Source organism: Miniopterus schreibersii (assembly GCF_964146895.1).
Source record: "Miniopterus schreibersii genome assembly, chromosome: 10".
Taxonomy (NCBI): domain Eukaryota; kingdom Metazoa; phylum Chordata; class Mammalia; order Chiroptera; family Miniopteridae; genus Miniopterus; species Miniopterus schreibersii.
The window spans coordinates 385,886-407,534 of NC_138110.1; the positions used below are offsets into that span (position 1 = coordinate 385,886).

A 21,649-nucleotide genomic window follows, 5' to 3' on the forward strand; every position below is an offset into this window, starting at 1 on the left:
AGGGCCTGCAAGACCACAGGTATGACCATGCTCAGTGCTAGCAGGAAGTCTTTCTTACCTAAGGTCAGCACCTGCAGGCTCTGGGAGTGCTGGTGAGAGAAACAGGAAACACTGAGTCAGTATTGAAAAGGCACAGAGGAGAAAAGGTGGGGCCAGTCTTCTCCTGACCTTCTAGCATGCCTTAGGGTCTAATGGAGCAAGCCGCCTCCTCCAACCCCATGAGGGGCTGGTGGCTTTGCAGAGGGATAGATGGATTCCCCCCCACACACACACAGGCTCTCTGGGCCCTCAGGGCCAGGGCGGTATCTCTTTCTCTAATTGCACATAGAATTTGGTTTCTGGCAGGAAACCTGACCCAGCAGATAAAGCTGGACAAACAGAGGAGCAGATGGGCTGAACGGCTGGGGCTCAGCGATGGGCCCACTGAGGGCCAAACACACCGGGGTCCCACTGGGCAGGCAGCACACCTGAGAAGCTTGGTGTTCCCCTCACCTGTGTGTGCCCTGTGGTATTAGGGGGGTGAGGTTGGCCAAGGGACAGGGCTCAGTCCTTGCAGAGCCCCTCTCCCTCCTCACCCCACTGCCAGTTCAACCCAGCCACCTCCCAGTCCCCACCAGCACCCAGACTGACATCCTGGGAGGTGGAGGCTGGTGACGGAAAATTGGCCGCCTGTCACTTCCAAACAGAATGGCCCCCTGACACTTTTGCATTCCCTGCCCCGTGGAGCTGGGTCTGTCTCCTCATCTCTGCCTAGCATGCTTTGTCTGGGCCTGAGGCCCTGCAGCTGCCCCTCAGGCACCCTGAGACTACCAGAGCCTTATGCCCCAGGCCCCAGGGCAGGGGAGGAAAAGGCCAGGCCTGGGCACTGCTGTGGGCTCTGGGCTCCTGAGGAACACTGTTGGAGACAGTGACATCTACAGCTTCAGCCGCTGGGACTGGGGTGGAGCCAGCTGTGGATGCTGGGAGGGGAGGGGAGGGGAGGGGAGGGGAGGGGAGGGGAGGGGAGGGGAGGGGGAGGGGAGGGGAGGGGAGGGGAGGGGGAGGGGGAGGGGAGGGGAGGGGAGGGGAGGGGAGGGGAGGGGAGGGGAGGGGAGGGGAGGGGGAGGGGGGAGGGGAGGGGAGGGGAGGGGAGGGGAGGGGAGGGGAGGGGAGGGGAGGGGAGGGGAGGGGGAGGGGGAGGGGAGGGGAGGGGGAGGGGAGGGGAGGGGAGGGGAGGGGGAGGGGAGGGGAGGGGAGGGGGAGGGGAGGGGAGGGGAGGGGAGGGGAGGGGGAGGGGAGGGGAGGGGAGGGGAGGGGAGGGGAGGGGAGGGGAGGGGAGGGGAGGGGAGGGGAGGGGAGGGGAGGGGAGGGGAGGGGAGGGGAGGGGAGGGGAGGGGAGGGGAGGGGGAGGGGAGGGGAGGGGAGGGGAGGGGAGGGGAGGGGAGGGGAGGGGAGGGGAGGGGAGGGGAGGGGAGGGGAGGGGAGGGGAGGGGAGGGGAGGGGAGGGGAGGGGAGGGGAGGGGAGGGGAGGGGAGGGGAGGGGAGGGGAGGGGAGGGGAGGGGAGGGGAGGGCAGCACTCACCTCGCAGGGCCTTGGATCGCGTGCGAGCTCGAGTGTCCTCATTCTCTAAGCTCATCTGCAAGGAGAAACAACTGTTATGTTCACGGGAAGGCAGGGCCGCCCGGACCTGCGGCCGTCTCAGCTCAGACTTTGCTGGTGATGGCAAGTCTGTGACACAGAACTACCGGGAACGGCTCACGGGGCAGGAAAGGCCTGGGGCCTGAAACAGCAGGCCAGCCCCAGGGTCCCCCATGCCTTGTGCCTGCCCCCCACCCCTGCCCCCTGAGGAGGAAGGGGCCTGTCCCACCTGCTGCTCACCGGGCACAGGTGCTCAGGCACTAGGGCAGGTCGTTCGTCACAGACTCTGACAACACCATGCCCAGAGCCCAGCTTCCCATGGGAGTTATGTGAGGGTCGTCCGGTCAGAAACAAGTGGCTGGGACCCAGATGGACCATCCGGGAAGCATCCAGAGGTGAGACAGCTTCAAACTCCATTGTGTGCTGTCCCAGGAACAGTCCAAGGAGAGGTGGCCTGAGCTCGGGGACCTTCCCTAATGTGAGGCAGGACGCTCTGTGTGTGTTCCTAAGGGCACCAGGGCTGCCAGGACACGACCACCCAAGGGACTGAGCCCAAGTCACACAAGTCGCTGTGAATGTTGTAATGTTCTAATAGTCCCATTAACAATGTAAAGAGAAACAGCTAAGATTAATGTTACCCTAAAGTAAGTTAGCCCAATCTATCCAAAACATTATCATTTCAACAATAATCGGTGTAAAAATTGTGAATGGGACTTTGTTCTGTGATAGCTCAGAAAACTTGCATGCCTCCAGGGTTCACAGCACATCTGAGTGTGACCAGCCACATGCCAGGTGCCCATGGCCACTGCGCTGACATGAGGCTCTAGAGGCGAGAGGTGGGTCAGTGAGAGCCAGGCTGGGACAGATCAACCGGACCCACTGGCCACCCTCAGTGTCACTTCTTCCAGGAGTCCCTCCTTGAACCACTTCTTGGGCGACACTGCCCACACAGTCCTCCAAGGAGTTGAGGGAGAGCCCTCAGGAGCTACAGGTCATCACACAGGATCGTTGGCCTGAGGCACTCATGACACATCTGATCAGGCAGGTGATGAGGCAGGAGGTGGGTGGTCGGCAGGAGCCCTGACATGCTCCATGTCTCCAAGGGAGAGAAGCCTCTGCCTGGTCTCCTACACCCCAGGAGGCGCCAGGAGAGCAGGGCTCACCACCTGTGCCCATGGTCAGGAAGAGGAGGAAGCTGTGCCACCTGTCTCAGACCACACTGTGGCCATCAGAGGGGCAGCAGACAGTGGGGAAGGAGTGGCAGGAGAGAGGAAGCCAGGCCGGCAGGAGGGTATGTCTAGGGTACCACCCAGGAAGACAGAAGGAGGGATCCCCCCAATTAGTGAGATAGAATTTGCAGAGCAAACCTCCCCCCAAGCAGCACTAACATAGGATGATTTGTGTGATTTGTTAAGGAGGAAAAGTCAAAACCAGGGGTGACTTATGCAGCCGGCCGGGGTCCAGGCCGAGGAGCCAGGGTCCGAGGTGCACCTATCACAGCCATCCAGCAGCGAGACACAATGGCCACCATTTCTATTTTGGAAATGAGGTTCCCTGTGACCAACAGCTGACGTTGAAAGTGAAGAGAGGAGCAGGCTTCAAAGGGGCTTCATTACCGCCATGAGCCTTCAGACGCATCTGTGGGCCCAGGCGCCTGCCTTCCCTGCAGGATGCACCATGACGCTGATGCTGCCAACTGCTGGGCGCCTGCTTGCGGATGAAATGCGATCTATAGCTCTTTTTTTGTCAGGTTTCCCAAGGAAACTGGCAAGCAGTCTGCTACGTTAAAGCGTGCCTTGGCAATTTGGATTTCCTGCAGATAAATTATTCAAAGAGCAGAGAACAGAGAGGGTGGCAGGGGTGGGTCGTGGGCGCTGCCTCCAAACCGTGAGCCCTCTGTCGAGCACCTTCCCTTTGCAATTTATCTGGTCAGTCAGTGAGAAATTCTCTTCGGTGCATGTAGCTTTGATTTTAAGGGGGAAAACTGCTCGACGGGATGAAAGACAAGTTAGCTCTTTAACGTGAGAGTGGATTTGTAAGAGCCAAAGACTTGGGATATTAGCAACGAGGCTGATTTCTGAGCTGTCTGAAGCCGGCAGTCCTGGCAGTCTCGGACACAGGGACAAAGCTGCGATAAAACCAGTGAGCTCCATGGTTTTCCCTCTCAGTGGACGTGCAGCACTTCAGAGGTGGATTCTCAGCTGTCCTCATGCCCTGGAACCCTGCTCCGCGTCCCAGACAGAGCCCAGCACCACCCAGTAGCTCCCACCCCGCAAAGACAAGGAGACACATTCCAATTTTTCATTCATTTCTTGCTTAAAAATCCTTTGTTTGTTACAGGCACAAATCCACAAATAACTGAACAGCCTCTAGCCTTGTGGGTAAAAAGGCCCCTGCGTCACAACTGAGCCACCTCCAGCCCACTCCTGTAACACCAGCCCATTCTGCCACGCGGAGCGTCTCCCTCCCCTGTGCTCCTTAAACGGGCTCTGTGCTCAGCCAGCGTTCCACTGGTTTTGTCTTCAATAGGAAAGCTGGGGAGGAGAATCACTTACACACGCCACCCCTGCGAACCAGCCAGGTGGCCTCCGGTCCTCCATTCGCCTGCTTCACTGACACCATTGACATGGGTCTCCCACGGGGCTGCTCCTGCTCCTTCCACGTGCGGTTGTTGGTAAAGTCGAGAGTAGCCCTGTGAGCTCTTTCTAGGTACAGATGGTTCTCACTACAACTTGCATATCACTGTTGCCCAAATTGGGTTCCCTGGGTTGGACATTTACAACTGGGAACCAAACAATTCCCTGTGGTCAGCAGCCTCCAAACCTGTGGATTCATCTGGACTCTGAGGCCATGGAGGGGAGAAGTGCACTCAGACCCAGCCAGTGGCACAGTGGCCAGGAAGGAGGCACTCTGCCCAGGAGTGCTCAGCCTAGGCACCACAGGCTTTATGCCAATCTTCACTTTTACCCCGAGGTCAGTTCTGCCCACACCCTAAGTTCTGTCCTTCACAGCGCAGGAGCCTCCCTGCCATTCTGCACAGACAGCTGAGGCCTGGCCCCGAGAAGCCCCAGACAAGCTGCCTCCTGGCCCCTGCAAGATATCCTGGCCCGAGCAGCGCCACCCTCAGTAACAGAGGGTCCCTCACTCCAGGGAAGGGGGGAGTCAGGGGAGAGCTCAAGAGGAAGGGGGCTGCTCAGACCCAGGAGCCTTAGTAGGGAGGGGAGGATGAGTGGATTAGTGGAAACCTGAGGACATTTAGGCTGCCTCAGGATGGGAGATGTTCAGAGCTGGGGAGCAAGGAGCACCCTTGGGTGGCAGCTCCTCTCTACAGTCAGGCCTGTGCCCTCCTGCTCTGCCCTGCGCATGCTCATTTCCCTCACAGCCCTCAATTCCATCTCAGATAAACTCCTTCATTCCAGTTTCAAGTCCATCGTGTCCTGCAGAGCGAGGTGCCATGGCCTCATTCACTGCTCAGCACACGTTATGTGAGGATGGACGGATGGACAGACAAGCGGGAAAGTCAGAAATGTCTCTGAGACCCTGGACTGGAGAAGACAGCTGAGCACACACCAGAGCCCCAAGCTGGGTGAGGGTTCCAGAACCCTGAGACCACAGGGACATTCACTCGGCCCTGGGCTGCAGGTTAGGGCTTCATTTTATTCAGAATTCATTCCAACAGCTGCAAAGTTGCAGAATTACAATGGACTTAGGACAATTTTTTAAAGCCACAAGATTATATGGATTATAGTGTCCCTGGAGCAGACTTAGAGGGAGAGGCGGGAGCATCCACTGACTCCCAGGAGACCACAGGCAGCCCTACCTGAAGGAAGTGGTGGCATGGAGTGAAGGGGGCAGTGGGACATAACCGGAGGTGGCCAGGAGCTGACCATCACCTGCCCTATTGGCTCTGAAGTACCCACCCAGTGACCCCTTTCTCCAGGGGAGGGCGCGCTCTGTTCTCTCATGGTGCTCACCTGAGGGTGCGCCTGCTCACACTGGCTGCTAGGAAGCCCCTGAGCAGAGACCACTGCATCTGATCCCACCCACTCCTGGGCAGGACTCCAATTCAGGACTCAAGAGCAGCGTTTCAGGATGCTTCTTGCTCCTCTCCCGTGGAATCCTTCAGAGCCCTCCTGCCTCACCCTGCACAGCCTCCCCGGCTTCCCTTTCTTCTGAACACACGCCTGTGCAGGTCAGGGTCTGCCTCAGAGCCACCTCTGCTTCGGGACCTGCAGGTTCTGCTACCTCCGGAACCCCCAGCAGACCCCGGCTTTCCATTCTCTGATCTCTGAGGCTTAACCACTCGCACACACCCGTGCACCCCTGGTTACCTGCAGTGACAGCTCTGTTCCCCTTTGGGGCATCCCACTGCGTGTCTGACATTCTCCTGGCATTTCACCCATTGTTCTACCTCCTGGCACCTGAAGACACCAGCCTCCGTTTTGGGTTGCAGAGAGAACACCCACAGAGCATTACTGACCACGTGTCCCAGGAGAGGTTCTCCAGGCACCTCTAAGCATGGGACCATGGCTCACTCCAACTTTAAGTTAAAACTTACAGCTACGTAGCCCTGGCCGGCATAGCTCAGTAGTTAGACCATCGGCCTGTGCACTGGAGGGTCGCGGGTTCGATTCCCTGTGTCTCTCTCACATCGGTGTTTCTCTCTCCCCGCCCCCTCCCATCTGCTCCCTCTAAAATCAATGGGAAAAAATCCTCACTCCTCAAGTGAGGATTAAAAAAAATTATAGCTACATAATGACACCAATAAAGCGACCACGTCTGCGTCCCTGTTTAAACTCCACAATAAATGGAATTTGTACCTGCCCAGAGGTAGAAATTGGGCCATGTTAAGTGAAGTGGCACCTCCCTCCCCCATCAGGAACCCCAAGGCCTGCCTGAACGTCCTGCAGTCAACCTTCTGACTGCTTATCTCTAGCCATCCACTGGGTAGCATGTGGCTCAGGGCCCCAGTGTTTCATTCTTCAAGGTCACGTAGAGGTATGAGGACCTACAGTCAACGCCCACTCCTTGTCTCTTTAGGGCTAAACAAGCGCACACTCACAGACACCCCACTCAGCACTCCCCCAAACACAACCACCTGGTCTTTTCCTAGGGCCCCTTCCAAACCCACCTATGAGCTGTCCACTTGCCTGGTGCTGAACCCAGAGCCGCTGTGCGTGTGAAAGGGTCCCACACAGGATCCCGCCGCCCTCCGGACACTGAGCTCCTCGCCCACCTCCTATCTGAGGCCAGTGCTGCCAGTGCCGTGTGATTCTCTACTGTCCCGAGGCCAGCACAACTGTGCTGCATGAGGCCTTCTCAGTCCCCCCGCCTGAAGCTACCGCCTGCACCAGGTCCCCAGTTCTGGGAACCGACCCTTCCACAAGCCAGAACTGCAACTCAGGCCCTACCTGCCCAAAACAGAGTGAAAAGTCTCTCTTGTGAAACGGTCGATGCTGCCGGAGAACCTGACCGTGGCCCACAGACTGGTCCGTGGTAGGTCCCACGCCCGCAAGCTCCTCACACTGGAGCCAGGGAGATAGCACCTCCCTCCCATCCCTCACGCAGCCCCATCAATGCGGGTGGCCCAGAGCCCTCGGCCTCAGACGAGGTCCAGGCAGCCTTCTGTGGCTTCACAGATACTGTTTTTTTAACAAATGGAGGGTCTGTGGCAACCCTGCGAGGAGCAAGTCTATTGGCAATATTTTCCTACAGTATTTGCTCAGTTTGTGTCCCTGTGTCACTTTTTGGCAATTCTCACAATATTTAAAACGTTTTCATTATTAATATATTTGTTGTAGTGACCTGTGGTCAGGGATCTTTATGTTACTATTGTAATTGTTTGGGGCGCCATGAGCCATGCCCATATAAGGCAGCAAACTTAATAAATGTTCTTTGCATTCTGACTAAGAAGCAAAAATTTGTGTGACTCACTTTATTGCAATATTTGCTTTATTGTGGAGGCCTGGGCCTGCAGTATCTCTGAGGCTGCCTGTCACTTTTCTGGTCATGGGATCTCTGTTTAGCTGCTCGGGGCTGGGATGAAGCAAGTAAGGCATTTACCTGGGTGCAAATTTAAGGGGGAAACAAAAACTCAGCAATCGCAATTAAATAATAGTTATTGCAATATTTTAAGACATCAAAATTAATGTAAAAAAATCCATGATGAACAAAATGCTAAAAATTTAAATAAAGGTAGGATTGGTGTTACCGACTTTTCCTTTTGCCTCGGGCTCCAGATGGCTCGGCACAGCACCGATAATCCCATAGGAATAAAAGTTCAGACAGGGGTGCTAGCACAGAGCCATTAAAATGCACATCCCAGCCACAGATTCAAAAGAAAGATGTTGGGCTTTGAGAGTAAAATACAAGCACCCTCGGATGAGGTTGTCACCTAAAACTCTGAGGTCCTGCCCATCTACACCCTGGGACATCACATCTTGGTGGCCGTGCCTTGGGTCACAGCTTGAATCCTTGACAGAGGGCGACTCTGTATCTAGAAAATGAGATCAGAATCTAAGATCTGGGAAGGGAGGCCCACCAAGCCTGTTGTCACCTGCCCTCCTATCTCCAAGGGTCATCTGAGCCTGGGGACCCAGTTCTGCCCAGAGAATGTCATGGGAAGTTCTAGAATTAGAGGTGTGGCGTGGCTGTCAGCGCATGTGATGTCCTGGGTTTTGGCACAGCCCAGGGAAGGGCGCCTGAGTCACCGTCGTGAATTTTAGGCCAGCACAAACCATCTGCCTCCACTTGGGAAGATCGAAACAAGCAAGATTAGACAGTTCCTAGGGATCCCCAGCCTGCCCAGGTCAGACGACAGTGACTGAGGCAAGTTAGGCAGCCCGGCCCCCGTGCCCTGCTGTGGGTCAGCTCTGCCCAGCTTTCTCCCTCTCCTTTTAAAGGGACCAGATTGCTGATGGTCCCAACCTGCACTTTGCTTAATCTAGACTGGTGATGACCAGCCCAGACGTCACCTGTGTGCTGCATGCCTGGAGTGGGAGGGACCTTTGCCCAGGCCCCGGGCCAGGGTGGGGCGGCCCTCCCAGTACCTCACCTTGCCTCGTGTGTCCAGGAGCCTCGAGGTGCTGCAGCTGCTGGCCTTGTCTCCGTGTGTCCACCTCTGACTCAGCAGCTCACCCCGGAACTCATTTTCTGAGGGTCAGAAAAGGAATTAGTGAGTCCAGCTGCGCATCCCAAGGGCAGAAGCAGGGGAACATGGGTCCTGTTTGCTCAGCCATCTATGTGGTCCCCGTTTTCTGGAATCCACCAAAAGACACGCAAGGGACAAGAAAAGGGGCCCTTGTAGGAACGTCATTCTCCTGATTGGGACACCCCTGCACCTCACCCAGGGTGTCCACGGGACACACTGTGGGTTCCAGCCAGGGCTGGTACAAGTCACTGTTCCCCCCGCCCTGGTTCCTGGCATCTTTCCTCTGCAGAAGCTTCGAGTTAATATTTAATTCCTCACAGAAGTTCACAGGTCCCCGCAGAGGCTGAGGCATCAGCTGGACGTGACAAAGAAATGCATTGTGTACCTATTCCCTGCTCGGCACTCCCTGTTTCCATGACAACCAGCTTTCCAGAGCCGGCAGCGTTCAAAGGAAGGTCATTAGTAACCAACAATAAAAACAGGAAATGAAAATTCCTGCGTTCTGCTCTCTGCTTCTCCTTGAAAAGAGGTTTGGATTCTGCTGAAGGCAAGTCAGGCCCACCGTTGTCATACCCATGGTCCCCTCTCATGCTTGCCAGGCACCCCCAAAGGTGGTCTTTCTGGAATTCCACCTCTCCTGCCCCAAGCACCCCCATGGTTCCTGGCGACAGCGTCCTCGTGTCTGGAAACACCCCCATGCCCTCAGAGGGTCTCCTGTGACCTCCAAGAGCACAACACAGAGAGAAGCAGACTGGTCGTCAAGGAAACACCTAATGCAAGGTCTTCAAAGGAATGGTTTGGTACCGTGTGCCCCCCTCGCTGAGCCATGGGCCACCTGCAGGGGACCCCTGTGAAGACTGGCCTCGACCAAAGAGGTATGAACTGTGTGACTCTTGGTTCCTAGGTCCTCACAGGTCACAAGCACACTCAAAATGGGGCCAAGCCCACACAGGTATTCAGATTTCCAAACCCATAACAGGCATGTGGGGGACAGCCTTTGGGACTCACACGGGCCCTGAGTTCACAGGTGGAGGCACAAAGAGGAAGCAGACAGACTCATACACAGAAGCGATGAAAGACACTCAGGGTGAATCAAGAGGCATAGGGTGTGTCTCGCAGCTGAGGACAGAGGCGAGAGCACACGGGGCTCACTTTCCACACACACCTTCCAGGAGAGGCGACCCCACAGTCCTCTGTGCACTGGCTGGTTTGCGAGACTCCAGTGGAATTTCTTGTCACTGTGACATATGTAAACCTGTGAGGTGACTGGGGCATGTGTCACTGACAGCTGGAGGGGAAAACATAAGAGCCTAAGATCTGTGGTGCTGCCTGACCTGTGTGGCTCAGCAGCTGAGCATCGGCCTAGGATCCAGGAGATAGCGGTTTGATTCCTGGTCAGGGCACATGCCCAGGCTGCGGGCTCGATCCCCGGTAAGGGGCGTGCAGGAGGCAGCCGGTCAATGACTCATCATTGATGTTTCTATCTCTCTCTCTCCCTTTTCCTCTCTCTGAAATCAATAAATATGTATATTTTTTTAAAAAAAAAAAGATTTGCAGTGCTGGCAGGACTGTTTCCCCCCTTGGCACCCCAGCAGGGGGCCCTAGACACACACACCCCTGTGCGACCCCCTCGAGGTCCCTCCTGCTTCCCAAAGCAGCCCAGTGGGGTGAACAGAGCAGGTCTCTGATGGGAGACAACCAGAAAAGCAGGTGTTTCCCATTCTCACCTGGCCCCATTCCCTGTGTTCCCCACACCTGTTCAGGCAAAGCAGAGGGTAGTGAGAGCATTGTCACCTGAAATGCCCACTGCTGCCTCCTCTGGGCCCAGGAGCAGGGTGGCACCTCAGTGACCTGGAGCTCACACCCCTGGTGTGTACCATCAAACAGGGCACCCCCAAGACCAGATCCTTATTCATGAACCCGCTCTACCCTGATGTGAGTCCTTCCTTTTCCTGGGAACTTTTTGACAGCAGACTATAGTCACTGCTGGAAGTCATAGCTCCCCCTGTGCTGGGAAATAACTAGGGCCCTAGGGTCACCCTGGGACCACCTGTGGCCAGGCCACATGCAGACCAGACCCATCCTGTCTGACCACAGAGGCAGCACATGAAGCCCCCACACGCCTGACTCAGAGCTCCCAGGCTGGAGGAAGGCCCTGCTGGGGCCCCATCAGGATGTGCCTCGAAGAAGTCACCTGCTCTGGGCACACTGGGTGGTGGGGCAGAGCTGCCCCCATATCTGGCCTGAGTGTGCCCCTCTTCATCTGGGATGCAAAAGGAAAGCGACGCCTGGGGATTTAGAGCTTTCGTGGGAAGCGCCCTCTCAGGGCCTGGTGCACGGTGAATGTGTGAAGATGGCACTGCCTTATTATCAGGAATCTGGAGCACGGAGCAGGTTTTCCTCAAGACAAGCCCTCCTGTGGGTTCTTAGGTGTCTAGTGAGCTCATCTGAACTCCTGTGCACAGAGGCAGCAGACAAGCTGCTTGGGAACAAGTGGTGTGGAGGTGCTGGCTGGGACCTCTCGGGGTCTGGCACCACAGTCCTGCCTGTCCCCACAGGGGCCCCCCGGCAGGCAGAGACGCTCAGGGAAGCAGCACAGGCCGTGGAAAGGAGGCTCCTCCTGCGCTGGCCCAGCCGGTCCTCTTCCCAGTGGCCCCACCTTCTCCACTCAGCAGGCCAACCCCCAGGCCCGGACTCAGCAGTTCCCAGAAACAGCAGAACAAAGCCCTGGACCCCAAGCGTGCAGGGTCCCCTTGGGAGGCCCGTCAGCCCAGCTCTCCTCAGTCCCTCTCTGTCCCCTCCATGTGGGCTTGATGCCCCCACTTCCCGTTATCAATTGGAGGGTCCCCGGGTCTTCCATGACACCTCACACTCCTCTCAACTTAACCCTTCCTGGGGCTTTTCAACTCTTCAATAAGCTTGAGGCGTCACATTTAAAATCATGGTCCGTGTGGACTGCACACCCAGCGACATCTACCTCACCCCCAACACAATCACGTTTCTTAAGAGACCCAAACTGGCTGACTCTACACCTCGCTCCCACGGCAGTTGGCCTCCACCTACAGCCCTCCCAAAGCAGCTATCCCTGAAGGGTCACCGTCATGTCCATGTCACATCCCCACAGTGCACCCCCTGAACCTGAGCCCCCCTCTGCAGCCTGTGGGCTCCTCCTGGCTGCTGGCCATCCCATCAACTCCTCTTCTGACTCTGGTCCCTGCTCCTAACATCTGCTCCTCACAAGACTGAGCTTTCCTCTCCCAGGGACACTGGGATTGTCTTGCACCTCAGATCCTGCCACTGTTGTGTTGTGAATCTCACCAAAATCTGGCCACTTCTGTTTCTCCAGCTGTTTTGTTTTGTTTGCAAAAACTGACAAACTAATTCTAATATTTATATGACAGTTCAAGGAAAATAGAAGAGCCAAACAATGAAGTTGGGCCCTCTCACACCATACACAAAAATTAACTCACAGCGGATCACAGATCTCAGTGTAAGAGCTAAAAGTCTTAGAAAACATCGAAGTACATCTTCCTGGCTCTGACTTAGGCAATGGTCTCTTAGAGGTGACACCAAAAGCACAGGTAATAAAAAGGAAAAGTGGATAAATTGGACTGCATCAAAGTTTATGACTTTTGTATGTCAAACACCACCAATAAGGTGAAAAGACAACCCATAAACTGGGGGGGAAAATATTTGCAAATCATGTATCTGATGAGGGACTGGTATTCAGAACACATAAAGGATGCTTACAACCCCATAATTAGACAACCCAATTTGAATAGACACTTGTCCAAAGACAACATGTAAATGTCAGTATACACACGAAAAGAAGCGCAACATCGAGTCATTAGGGAAATGCAAATTAAAACCACAAACTCACTAAAGTGACTATAATTTAAAAAAACAAAACAGACAGTAACAAGTGTTGGAGAGAACCTAGGGAAACTGGGGCATAGATGTGCTGCTGACGGGATGAAAAACGGCACAGCTACCTGGAAAATAGCCTGGTGGTTCCTCAAAATACCAAGCACAGAGTCACCACACAGCCCACAGTGGCCCAACAATTGCACCCTTAGGTACAGGCCCAAGGGAAATGAAAACATATGTCCACACAAAGCCTTGGGCACAGCCCTGCTTCACATCTTTATTCATAGCAGCCAAAAGGTGGAAACAACCCAGATGTCCATCAACTGCTGAATGGATGAGACAAAATACCGCTGGTCCCCAGCCAGGCGGCTCAGGTGGTTGGAGCACCGTCCAAGATGCCAAGGTTGTGGGTTCCACCCCGGTCACGGCACATGCAAGAAGCAACCAACGATGCGTAGACAAGTCAACAACAGATCGGTGTTTCTCTCTCTCTCTCCTCTTTCTCCCTTCCTCTCTTTCTAAAATCAATCAATAATTTTTTTTAAAAAGGCTGAATTGTTCTTGGCACTAAAAAGAAATAAAGTGCTCCTGCATGGTGCCGTGTGGGACCCGCATGCAGGGCGGGCTCAGCAGAGGCAGAGAAGAAACACTACCCAGAAATGGCGAATCCGCAGAAACCCAGGTGTATCAGAGGTTTGGGGGTTTGGAAGTCAAGTGGGGAGTGACTGCTGATGGCACTGGGCTTCCTTCTGGAGGGAGGGAAGCCCTGTGAAGTCAGTGTGGGGACTGTGCAGGGCCAGGGACGTGCTGAGGCCACTGAGATGCTCGCCTCATTGGGGCGCCTCAGAGGAGGGGGTGGGGGTGCCTCAGAGGAGGGGGTGGGGGTGCCTCAGAGGAGGGGGTGGGGGTGCCTCAGAGGATGGGGGACTGGGGGAGTGCCTCAGAGAACGTGGAGCTAGCATTGATCAGCTTCCACTGGTCAGCAGGGACTTTTGCACATCAACATAATGATTATAACCCACTGGATAAAATAAATCATGTCTACACAGATATGAGTAAAAATGAATAAATTGGTAGTTTAAGGAGGAATGAAACATTTCCGTAGTTTCAAAGTACCCTCCCCCAAATGCTTATTAAGTGCAAAGAGAAAGACTGTCACTGCCTTAGGAGCTGTGGGATGGCACCATCTCACCCACTGACCAAAGCAGGGGCATCAGGATCAGGGAGAAGAGCGTCACACCTGGGTGTCCCCAGTTAACCCACATCTAGTCATGGGGACAGCTGACAAACCCAAACTGAAGTTCTACAGAAAGCTGACCAGTACCCTTCAGGAGGGTGAGGGTGAAGACTGACGAAGGCAGTGAGATGCAGCAACCAAGGGCGCGGTGGCCCTGAGCCTGCCCTTGAGACAGACTGTGCAGGTGAGGGCGATGCTGGAGGACACACCTGAGCAGGTGTTCTCAGTGATGGGCATGGACTTGGCAAATGTTCTCTCAAATGGTTGAGGAAAAGCAGCTCCGTCCTGTATTTGAAATGTTTCTGTGAGTTTGAGATTGTTTCAAAAAATATTTTTGAAAGTAATGGGATACAAGGATATGATTTTGGTCATAGTGGTGTGTCAGTGGAGGTCTCTGTGCGGAGAGACTGAAGCTGGGGCCCGGGGGTGGGGGGTCCTCGGGCCCCTGCAGGTGCACGTCTCCACTTCGGCAGTCCCGGGACTGTTCCTGGAAACCCAGGGTGGCTAAATGTCTGGGCCGAGGCTGCCTCCAACCAGCCCTGCTTGCTTTCCTCGGGATGGCCTGCTCTGTCCGGGCCTCCTGGGTGGCGCTGCCCTCCAGAGAGTCTGACAGCCCAGAAAATGAAAAAGGGAGTGGCAGCGGTGCCCTGGACAGCGGGTGCCTGGGCCCCAGGCAGGGCGGCAGGAGGGCCCGCATTTGCCCCCCTCCGCTCTCCCTGCAGCCCCAGGCCTCCCAGGCAGGGTGCCCGCTCACCGCCGCCCTTCTCTGCTCCACGCCTGAAACTCACAGCTGCAGGGGGCTCTGCTCCTGGTCCGGGTGGGCTCTCGAGGCAGGGTTGGCATCCCACCCCAGACCAGGTTCTGGCAGGAAACACAGACAGGGCCACGTGACAAATGAGGCACATTTTGCTCTCTCCTTCCTTTCTTCTTAAGCCGGATTCAGTGAGGGTAAAATGAAGACTTGCTGAGCAGAGCAAAGGCGGACCTGCCTTTGCTGAGCTTGGTGAAAACGGGGGGGGGGGGGGGGGGGGGGGCGGGGGGCTGGCAGCTCCACCCCGCACATTCCTCTCCTTATTTTGCTTCTAAACCAGCCTCGCTGGAACTTTCTGTATCCACTAAAAGCCAAACGCAAGCCCTTTACCTTAATCTCTGCAGCAGCAGCTCTCCGCAGAGAAAATGATACCGATGCAACTTCCAGCCCGTGCACTTTCTTTCCATTTACATGCAAATAGTGACCTTTCACCCAGGCAGCCTCACAGAGTGTTTCCTTAAAAATGCAAATAGCACGTTGCAGGCAGTTACTGTGGCTGAGTCTTTCTTATATTATTATTATTATTATTATTATTTCTTTTAACCTTACCAAGCCTGCAGAAAAAACAGCTAAAGTGCTCGGCAGTAATAGAGACTTTACAAACCAAATCATCAGCTGCTCTCCAGGCGGCCTGTCGGAGCCCGCCAGCCCGGAGGGGGCCCCAGCGGGACGGGACCCGGACGGGAGGCGGCTGTCATCCCCCCAGGCCCAGCCTGCGGGAAAGGCACAATAGTGCCCAGCTGTTTCAGTCTGAGTCGCCCAGGCCAGGTCTCCAACCCAGGCAGGTGCCCGGAACACAGGCTGCAGGAGCTCCACACAGATACATGGGACTTCACAGAGAACTTCCCACGCAAAGTGGAGTTCCACGCTCGGTGTCCACTCTGCCTCCAATCCCCACCTCCATCGGCCAGCTCACATGCTCTCCCCGAGAGGAGGAGCCGGTGGGGAGGCAACCCTCCCTGCCAATAGGAAAGGCTAGAAGAATAGGCTAGGAGAACCAGGGGGAACCCAAGGGAGATGGACAGGGCTACCATATTTGCATACCGTATATGGGGTGAGGGGCTCCCTCCACCTCCGCATGACCCACCCCCCTGACCAAGCCAGGCCACAGGCCAGGCAGGAGCTGGGAAGACATCTACTCCGTCACCTGCACCCGCCCACAGATCCCAGGGCCCCTGTAATTGCCAGCCACCCATCCTCTGTGTCTGTGGCCCCCCAAGCCCAGAGCTTCGGTCACCCCAAATGCTCACGAAAAGGAGGGTGGTGGCCAGACAGGCGGAGACACTCTTCAGAGCAGGTGCATCAGAGTTGCCTGTCTCAACCCTGGGGTGCAGACAGGGGAGCACAGAGGAGAAAGAGGCAGCCTGACAGACTGGGATGGCACACCCGCAGCCTGAGGGCGGTGCCCTGGGCTGGCCCGGTGCTGGGCAGTATTGCTGGGTGGCCTGAAGGGAGCCACTTCAACCCAGTCTGCACCTCTCACCTGGGAAGCTAATTGGTCTCCCAGCCTCGGTGTCTGTCTAGAAAACAAGAATGACCCAGCATCCATCCACCCACCGGGCACACTGATGGGAATTAAATGGGTCCGCACCACCCCAGGCACAGGGGTTGACATGACAGTGTCAGATGTGCCTGTTTCATGGGTGGCGGTCCAGCCTCAATGAGAACAATGTCCTAAGTCCTTCCAATTTCAAGTCCGTCTTTGCTGCCCAAAAGCAGGCCAGGGTAGAAGGTGTGAGAAAGTGCACAATTCATGTGCAAACCGGCGACCAACAGGCGAGCTCATTGTTCTGCTAAGCCTGGTAACTGAATAGGCGCTTTGAACACGAGTCCAGGGACCCTGGGACAGTGACTGCCCAGGAAACCCAGGGCTGGGAGGGCCCTTGTTCCGAACGCACGACTTACGTCACAGGTGAGGCACACCACCTCGGAGACGCCTCGTGGAGAACAGGCAGCACCTTCAGTGGGAGCCCTGGGCTGCCCTCGGAGGACAAGGGCTGACGCCGGTTACTCTCAGGATTCAACGACCCTGTAGGTGTAAAGGCTGAAGGGCTGTGGCAGGTCAGCTCAGCAGGATGCACAGGGAACCTGGGAAGCATCTGGGCCCTCAGAGCTGTGGGTCTGCCTCACGATGACCCAGGGTCTTACCCCCGAGCCATTAGCCCCTGCGGGTCTGAGGTCTGGGAGCCCCACAGACACTCTTGGACCTTGTCAAGCAGGCACCTCTGCATGACAGTGTCCAAGCTCCGGTCCCAGCAGAGAGAAATTGGGAGGTCGGCCATGGTCCAGTGATGGGCCTGCTGGTGGGAGCAGCCGCCTGGCCTTGGAGCTCCGGGGAGCCTGTCCCTCAGTCTGCTCCTCTAATGCACAGTTTTTAGACAACAAAATGGGGAAAAAGGAGAGGACCCAGATGGCTTCTGCTAGAGCCTTCAGACCAACATCCAACTGGATCCAGGTGTGAAGCCAGCGTGAGGGTGGGTGGGAGCCCAGCAGGCTGCTCCATCGGCAGATCAGTCCATAGGGGAAGCCCACGATCCTGACTCTAGATCGTCACATGTGCACAGGCGCACCTTGGCCAGCACCCTGACCGACACAGAATGCCAGTTTTCAAGGACCTATCACACACCAGCCCCGCTCTGGCCATGGTCACAAACCAACCCCGCAGTGCACCACACATGACAGACCAACTCCAAGCTACCCCCGGAAACTGACCCCTGAAGTTGCCGGAAGCACCTGAAGGTGGGGCTGCAGAAGCTGCGCCCCAGGGTGGCAGGACAGGTGGCCGTGAGGCCCAAATACCTGCCCCTGGGCTGGGCTGCCTCTCCCCTCCAGCTGCTGCACTAACCCTGACAGAGGCAGGCATGCTCACAGCCATCGTCTGAGTTATTTTCATCCCTGGTTGGTTTGGCTCAGTGGTTAGAGCATCAGCCTGTAGTCTGAAGGGTCCTGGATTCGATTCCGGCCGAGGGCACGTAGCTCAGTTTCAGGCTCGATCCCGGGCCCTGGTCAAGGCACCTGCAGGAGGCAGCCAGTTGGTGTCTCTCTCACATCGATGTTTCTCCCTCTCTCCCCCCTTCCACTCTCTCTGAAAAGCAGTGGAAAAAATATCCTCGGGTGAGGATTACAAAAATTGCATTTTTATGGGCAAATTTAAAAACAGAAAAGGGATGAAGCAAAGGGTGCAGCCCTGTTGGCACAGGAAAAACACACGTGTTCCTGGCAGTGCGTCCAGGAGGCGGGAAGGGCTCCAACGTGCACCTGGTTCGCTCCAGCAACACTGCTGACAAAAAGGAAGCGCCGGGAGCTGTGCTTCCCCAGCATACACCACAGATCTGTCCCCTCTAATGCAAGCTTACGGAGTCTGAGTGCAAAAGCATTTCAAGTCAGGTGAAAACCTCTCTCTCTCTTTTTGTTTTGAGCTTTTAAAGCAACATTTGGAGAAATTCAGTGTCCATGAAAGATAGAAAGTACTCTGAGGACCTGGAGACTCCTCCCCCCACCTGGACCCCAGCAGCACCCTGGCGGGGCTGCACGGGGAGTGGTCCTGAGAGAATGGGCTGTGGGGTCTTCGGGAGCAGAGAGCCTCTGGGGCAGCTGCTCTTATCCCTCTGGGAAATAGTATTTTTCAGGCTGACTAATCTCCTAATGACTCCCGCTCCCAAAGACCATTTTCCTGTAAACTCTCACCACAAAATTCCCGTTAAAATTACATCTATAGACACTCAACTCCTGGTTTATTCATGAGCGAGTTCACAAGGAAAGCACACAGGCAAGGATCTGGGAGCTCGGATGGGAGGGAGGCCCCGGCCCCGGCCCCGGCCCCTGCCCGCACCACTTCACTCTCCTGCACAACTTTCTACAAGATGAAAGTCGACAGCAAGAGGACCTGGGCGGGCCCTCCAGGGCCAGGCCGGCTCAGCGTTGATCTTCCCAGCAAGCCTGAGTGACTGTCATGCAGTCTGACTGGCTGCCCAGTGCCCTACCTGCCCGCAGATCAGGTGACCAGTGGCGCCCCCGCCCCTGGGCCAGTCCCCGGCCTCCCATCACTCCATCACTCTGAGCTGGCATGCTGATCCAGGCATTCGTTCACCCAGGCGGGGTTTGAGCTTTGCACCACAGCACGTGGCATATAGAGCCCATCCAGGCGGAGCTCGGCCCCCACCAGCATGCCCACCACCATCAGGGCAGCTATGGGAGGCCAGGGGGAAGTCTCTGGCATTCTGGCACTTGTCAGTCTGCAGACACTTTGTCCTGCTGTTGTGCCCAGTGCTGGGCTGTGCAAACCAGCATTCCCAACTGTGTGGCTATTGCCCAGGCGTGGGCACCATCCAGAGGGAAGTAGGCTTGGCTCTGCCGCCTGCACACTCCAGGCGACCGACTGCCCCCTACCATGCTCACACAGAGTCACCATGTCCTGGTGGGCACACTGAGTGACTCCAGGCCAACGGAGGGCAGTCGGAAAAAGGAGGGGCCCAGGCACCGGGCAGCACCAGGGAGAGCACCCAAAACAGCCTGGCCAACCTCCAGTCAGAACCAGCCAGAACTGGCCAGAACCAGTGCTACTCTGAGTCAGGGGCAAGCACCTCTGCTGGCCTCTCTCTGCCATCTCTGAGCACTGACAGGCTCTCCAGTAAAAGCTGCTGTGACACCTGGGGCAGAGCAAACTTTCAGCACCGTAGGCTCTGCCCACAACGAGGGGGTCACCTCTGACCAGCTCCTCTGCTGTCTGGCAGCAGGAGCAGTCAGGGAATGAGTGGCTCTGTCTTTGCCAGAATCTTCCAAGAAGGTATATTGGCTCCAAGTGCTTGGGGCTGCCTCTAGACTGAGGCAATCCTAGGGTCCCGCAGGCCCCTCGGGCCAGAAGCAGCTCCCTGACCTGCATGAGCTCCCAAGGGAGCTGGAACCCAGGTGGTTCCTGGTTCAGCTCTCCATGGCCCCAGGGAGGTCCAGTGCTGCCCAAGGGCCAGGGAATGCTCTAGGGGTTCCGTCTCCAGCTCCAGGGGCACAGGGTTCGTGCAGCTGCCTCCTCTTCGCAAACAAGCTGCCCCTGAGCCCTGACGGGCCCCCTCTGCTCAGTGAACAACCAGGGAGCTAGGCAGTGTCCTGCCCCGTGGGTGACACCCCCGGCTGGCACCGCAAATCCCAACCCCTGCTCTCCCACTCTTTTGTTTACCATTAATTAATGGAGCATATGGAAGAAGGTAATAATCACAGCCAAGGACCAATGGGAGGGGGGCCCTGGTGGCAGGATACCCCCCAGGGCCAGAGCAAGCACACCGGTCACACCTCACTGAGGGCTCACCACCTGGGGTTTGTCCAACACCCCCCTGCCTTTTGTTCACTCAGCCACTAGCCTCAGAGACCTTCGCAGGTTTCTCTGAATTTTTTTTTTTTAACCACTATGGCAAAATTTCCCACCTCCCTCTCCCAAAGGGTAAGGATAATAATTGATGTCATTATCACCATTACGGGGACAGTCTGAGAGACCAAGACCAGAGGCACCTCGCAGATGTTTTGTTTCAGGAATTAAACAAACTTGACTGGCCAGCGACGTCCACTGATGACATGAAGCTGAGACGAGAGCAGTCGGCAGTGACAGGAAGAGAGAGGAGGTGGACTCCTGCATGAGGACCCCACACACACAAGGGCCACCAGGCTCGTCTGCTCTCCTGGTTCACAAAGAAGAAAGTGAATCCAGGGCACAAAACAAAGTCCCTGGCCCAGACACGTCACCCTGCAGGCCAGGGCATGACATTACTCAAAGCTCTCACCAACTGCGTGGCCAACCGTGATTTTTAGTTTTAAATACGCAACTCCAGTTACCCTGACACATACACACCGGCTCTCGGACCCCATTGCATCGCGAGAAACAAACCAAGAAGAATGGCTACTCAGTCCTGAACGTCTCCACAGACACGCCACCTAGACGTCGCTCCCTAACTTTAGAAATACGTGACACGCAAAGACAAAACGCTCACATGACCATCTCCACTCCGCGACTCGGGGGGGGCACACAAGGTGCAGGCTCTGAGCCCCGTTCCAGAGAGGTTTCTGCCTAAGGAGCCAGCGTCTTCCCCAGGTCACAGACGCAGGGTCCCACAGCTGTAGGTATATTTCTGTTCCTCCTCCAGAAATGTACATAAAGTTTCTCTTCTCGATACAAGGTCCCCCAAGTGTCTTTTCTGGCGGATGCACAGCGTGATCACCAGACTCAGAGAGGCCAAGCGCGTGAGCAAGCCAAGGGGGGTCGGAGAGAGAGGGGGGAACAGCCACGGGCAGACCCGGGAGAAGAAAGCCTCAGTCCAACAGAGCAGCCCCAAAGAGCCATCCCCAGACCTGCTCTTCCTGCAGAGAAAGCCTTCGTCTCAGCAGTTGACTGCTCCCTGTCCCCCTCCGAGGGGAGAAGCCAAGCACCCGGTGTCTGCCTTTGTCAGAGAAAGAACGTAACATCGACTTACCTTTCCCCACAGCTATTGTCTGTTCTCTTTCAAAATGACATCACGGAAAGCAGTCATGAAATTTACATGGGGGGTGCAGGGTGGCCGGGAGGAGGGGCAGGCAGCTGCTCCGCGCGTCACATGTGGGGGAGCCTGTGTGCGGGTCTCAATTAAATATCTTCTCCCCTCAGTGTGCGAACTCCTAAGCCAGCTAAAGGCGACGTCTCATTTACTTAATGACTGCTCTCATTAGCGGCGGTGGCACGGGCTGGCAGAGAGGCTCCTTTGTAAATACGCTACCCATGAACCCTTGGGGCTCAATATATCTGTTTACTCTCCGAGGTGAAATAAATTTACAGTATAGCATCAGCAAGATGGATCTGCTGACCCGGGAACTGAGAGGCGCCGGGCTGGCAGGGCCCCGGCTCCTGCTTCGACCCTCCGCCAGCACAAGGCACCTGCATTTGCCCACACTGATTTTAATTAATATGCAGCATGATTGGGGTTTTTATGCAAAATACACCAAAGG

General features: G+C 56.0%; 1 protein-coding gene across 1 annotated transcript in view; it reads right to left on the reverse strand.

Annotated features, from left to right (window-relative positions):
• The window catches only part of MYT1 (myelin transcription factor 1), a 52,923-nt gene extending 31,552 nt beyond the window's left edge, over positions 1-21,371 (reverse strand). The window contains exons 1-4 of the mRNA XM_081149091.1: positions 21,142-21,371; positions 8,673-8,770; positions 1,562-1,616; positions 59-89 (exon numbers count right to left, since the gene is read on the reverse strand). Of these exons, the coding sequence (XP_081005217.1) occupies positions 59-89; positions 1,562-1,616 (86 nt within the window). The 5' untranslated portion in view covers positions 8,673-8,770; positions 21,142-21,371. The remainder of the gene's footprint in view (positions 1-58; positions 90-1,561; positions 1,617-8,672; positions 8,771-21,141) is intronic.
• Between the last annotated feature and the right edge of the window lie 278 nt (positions 21,372-21,649).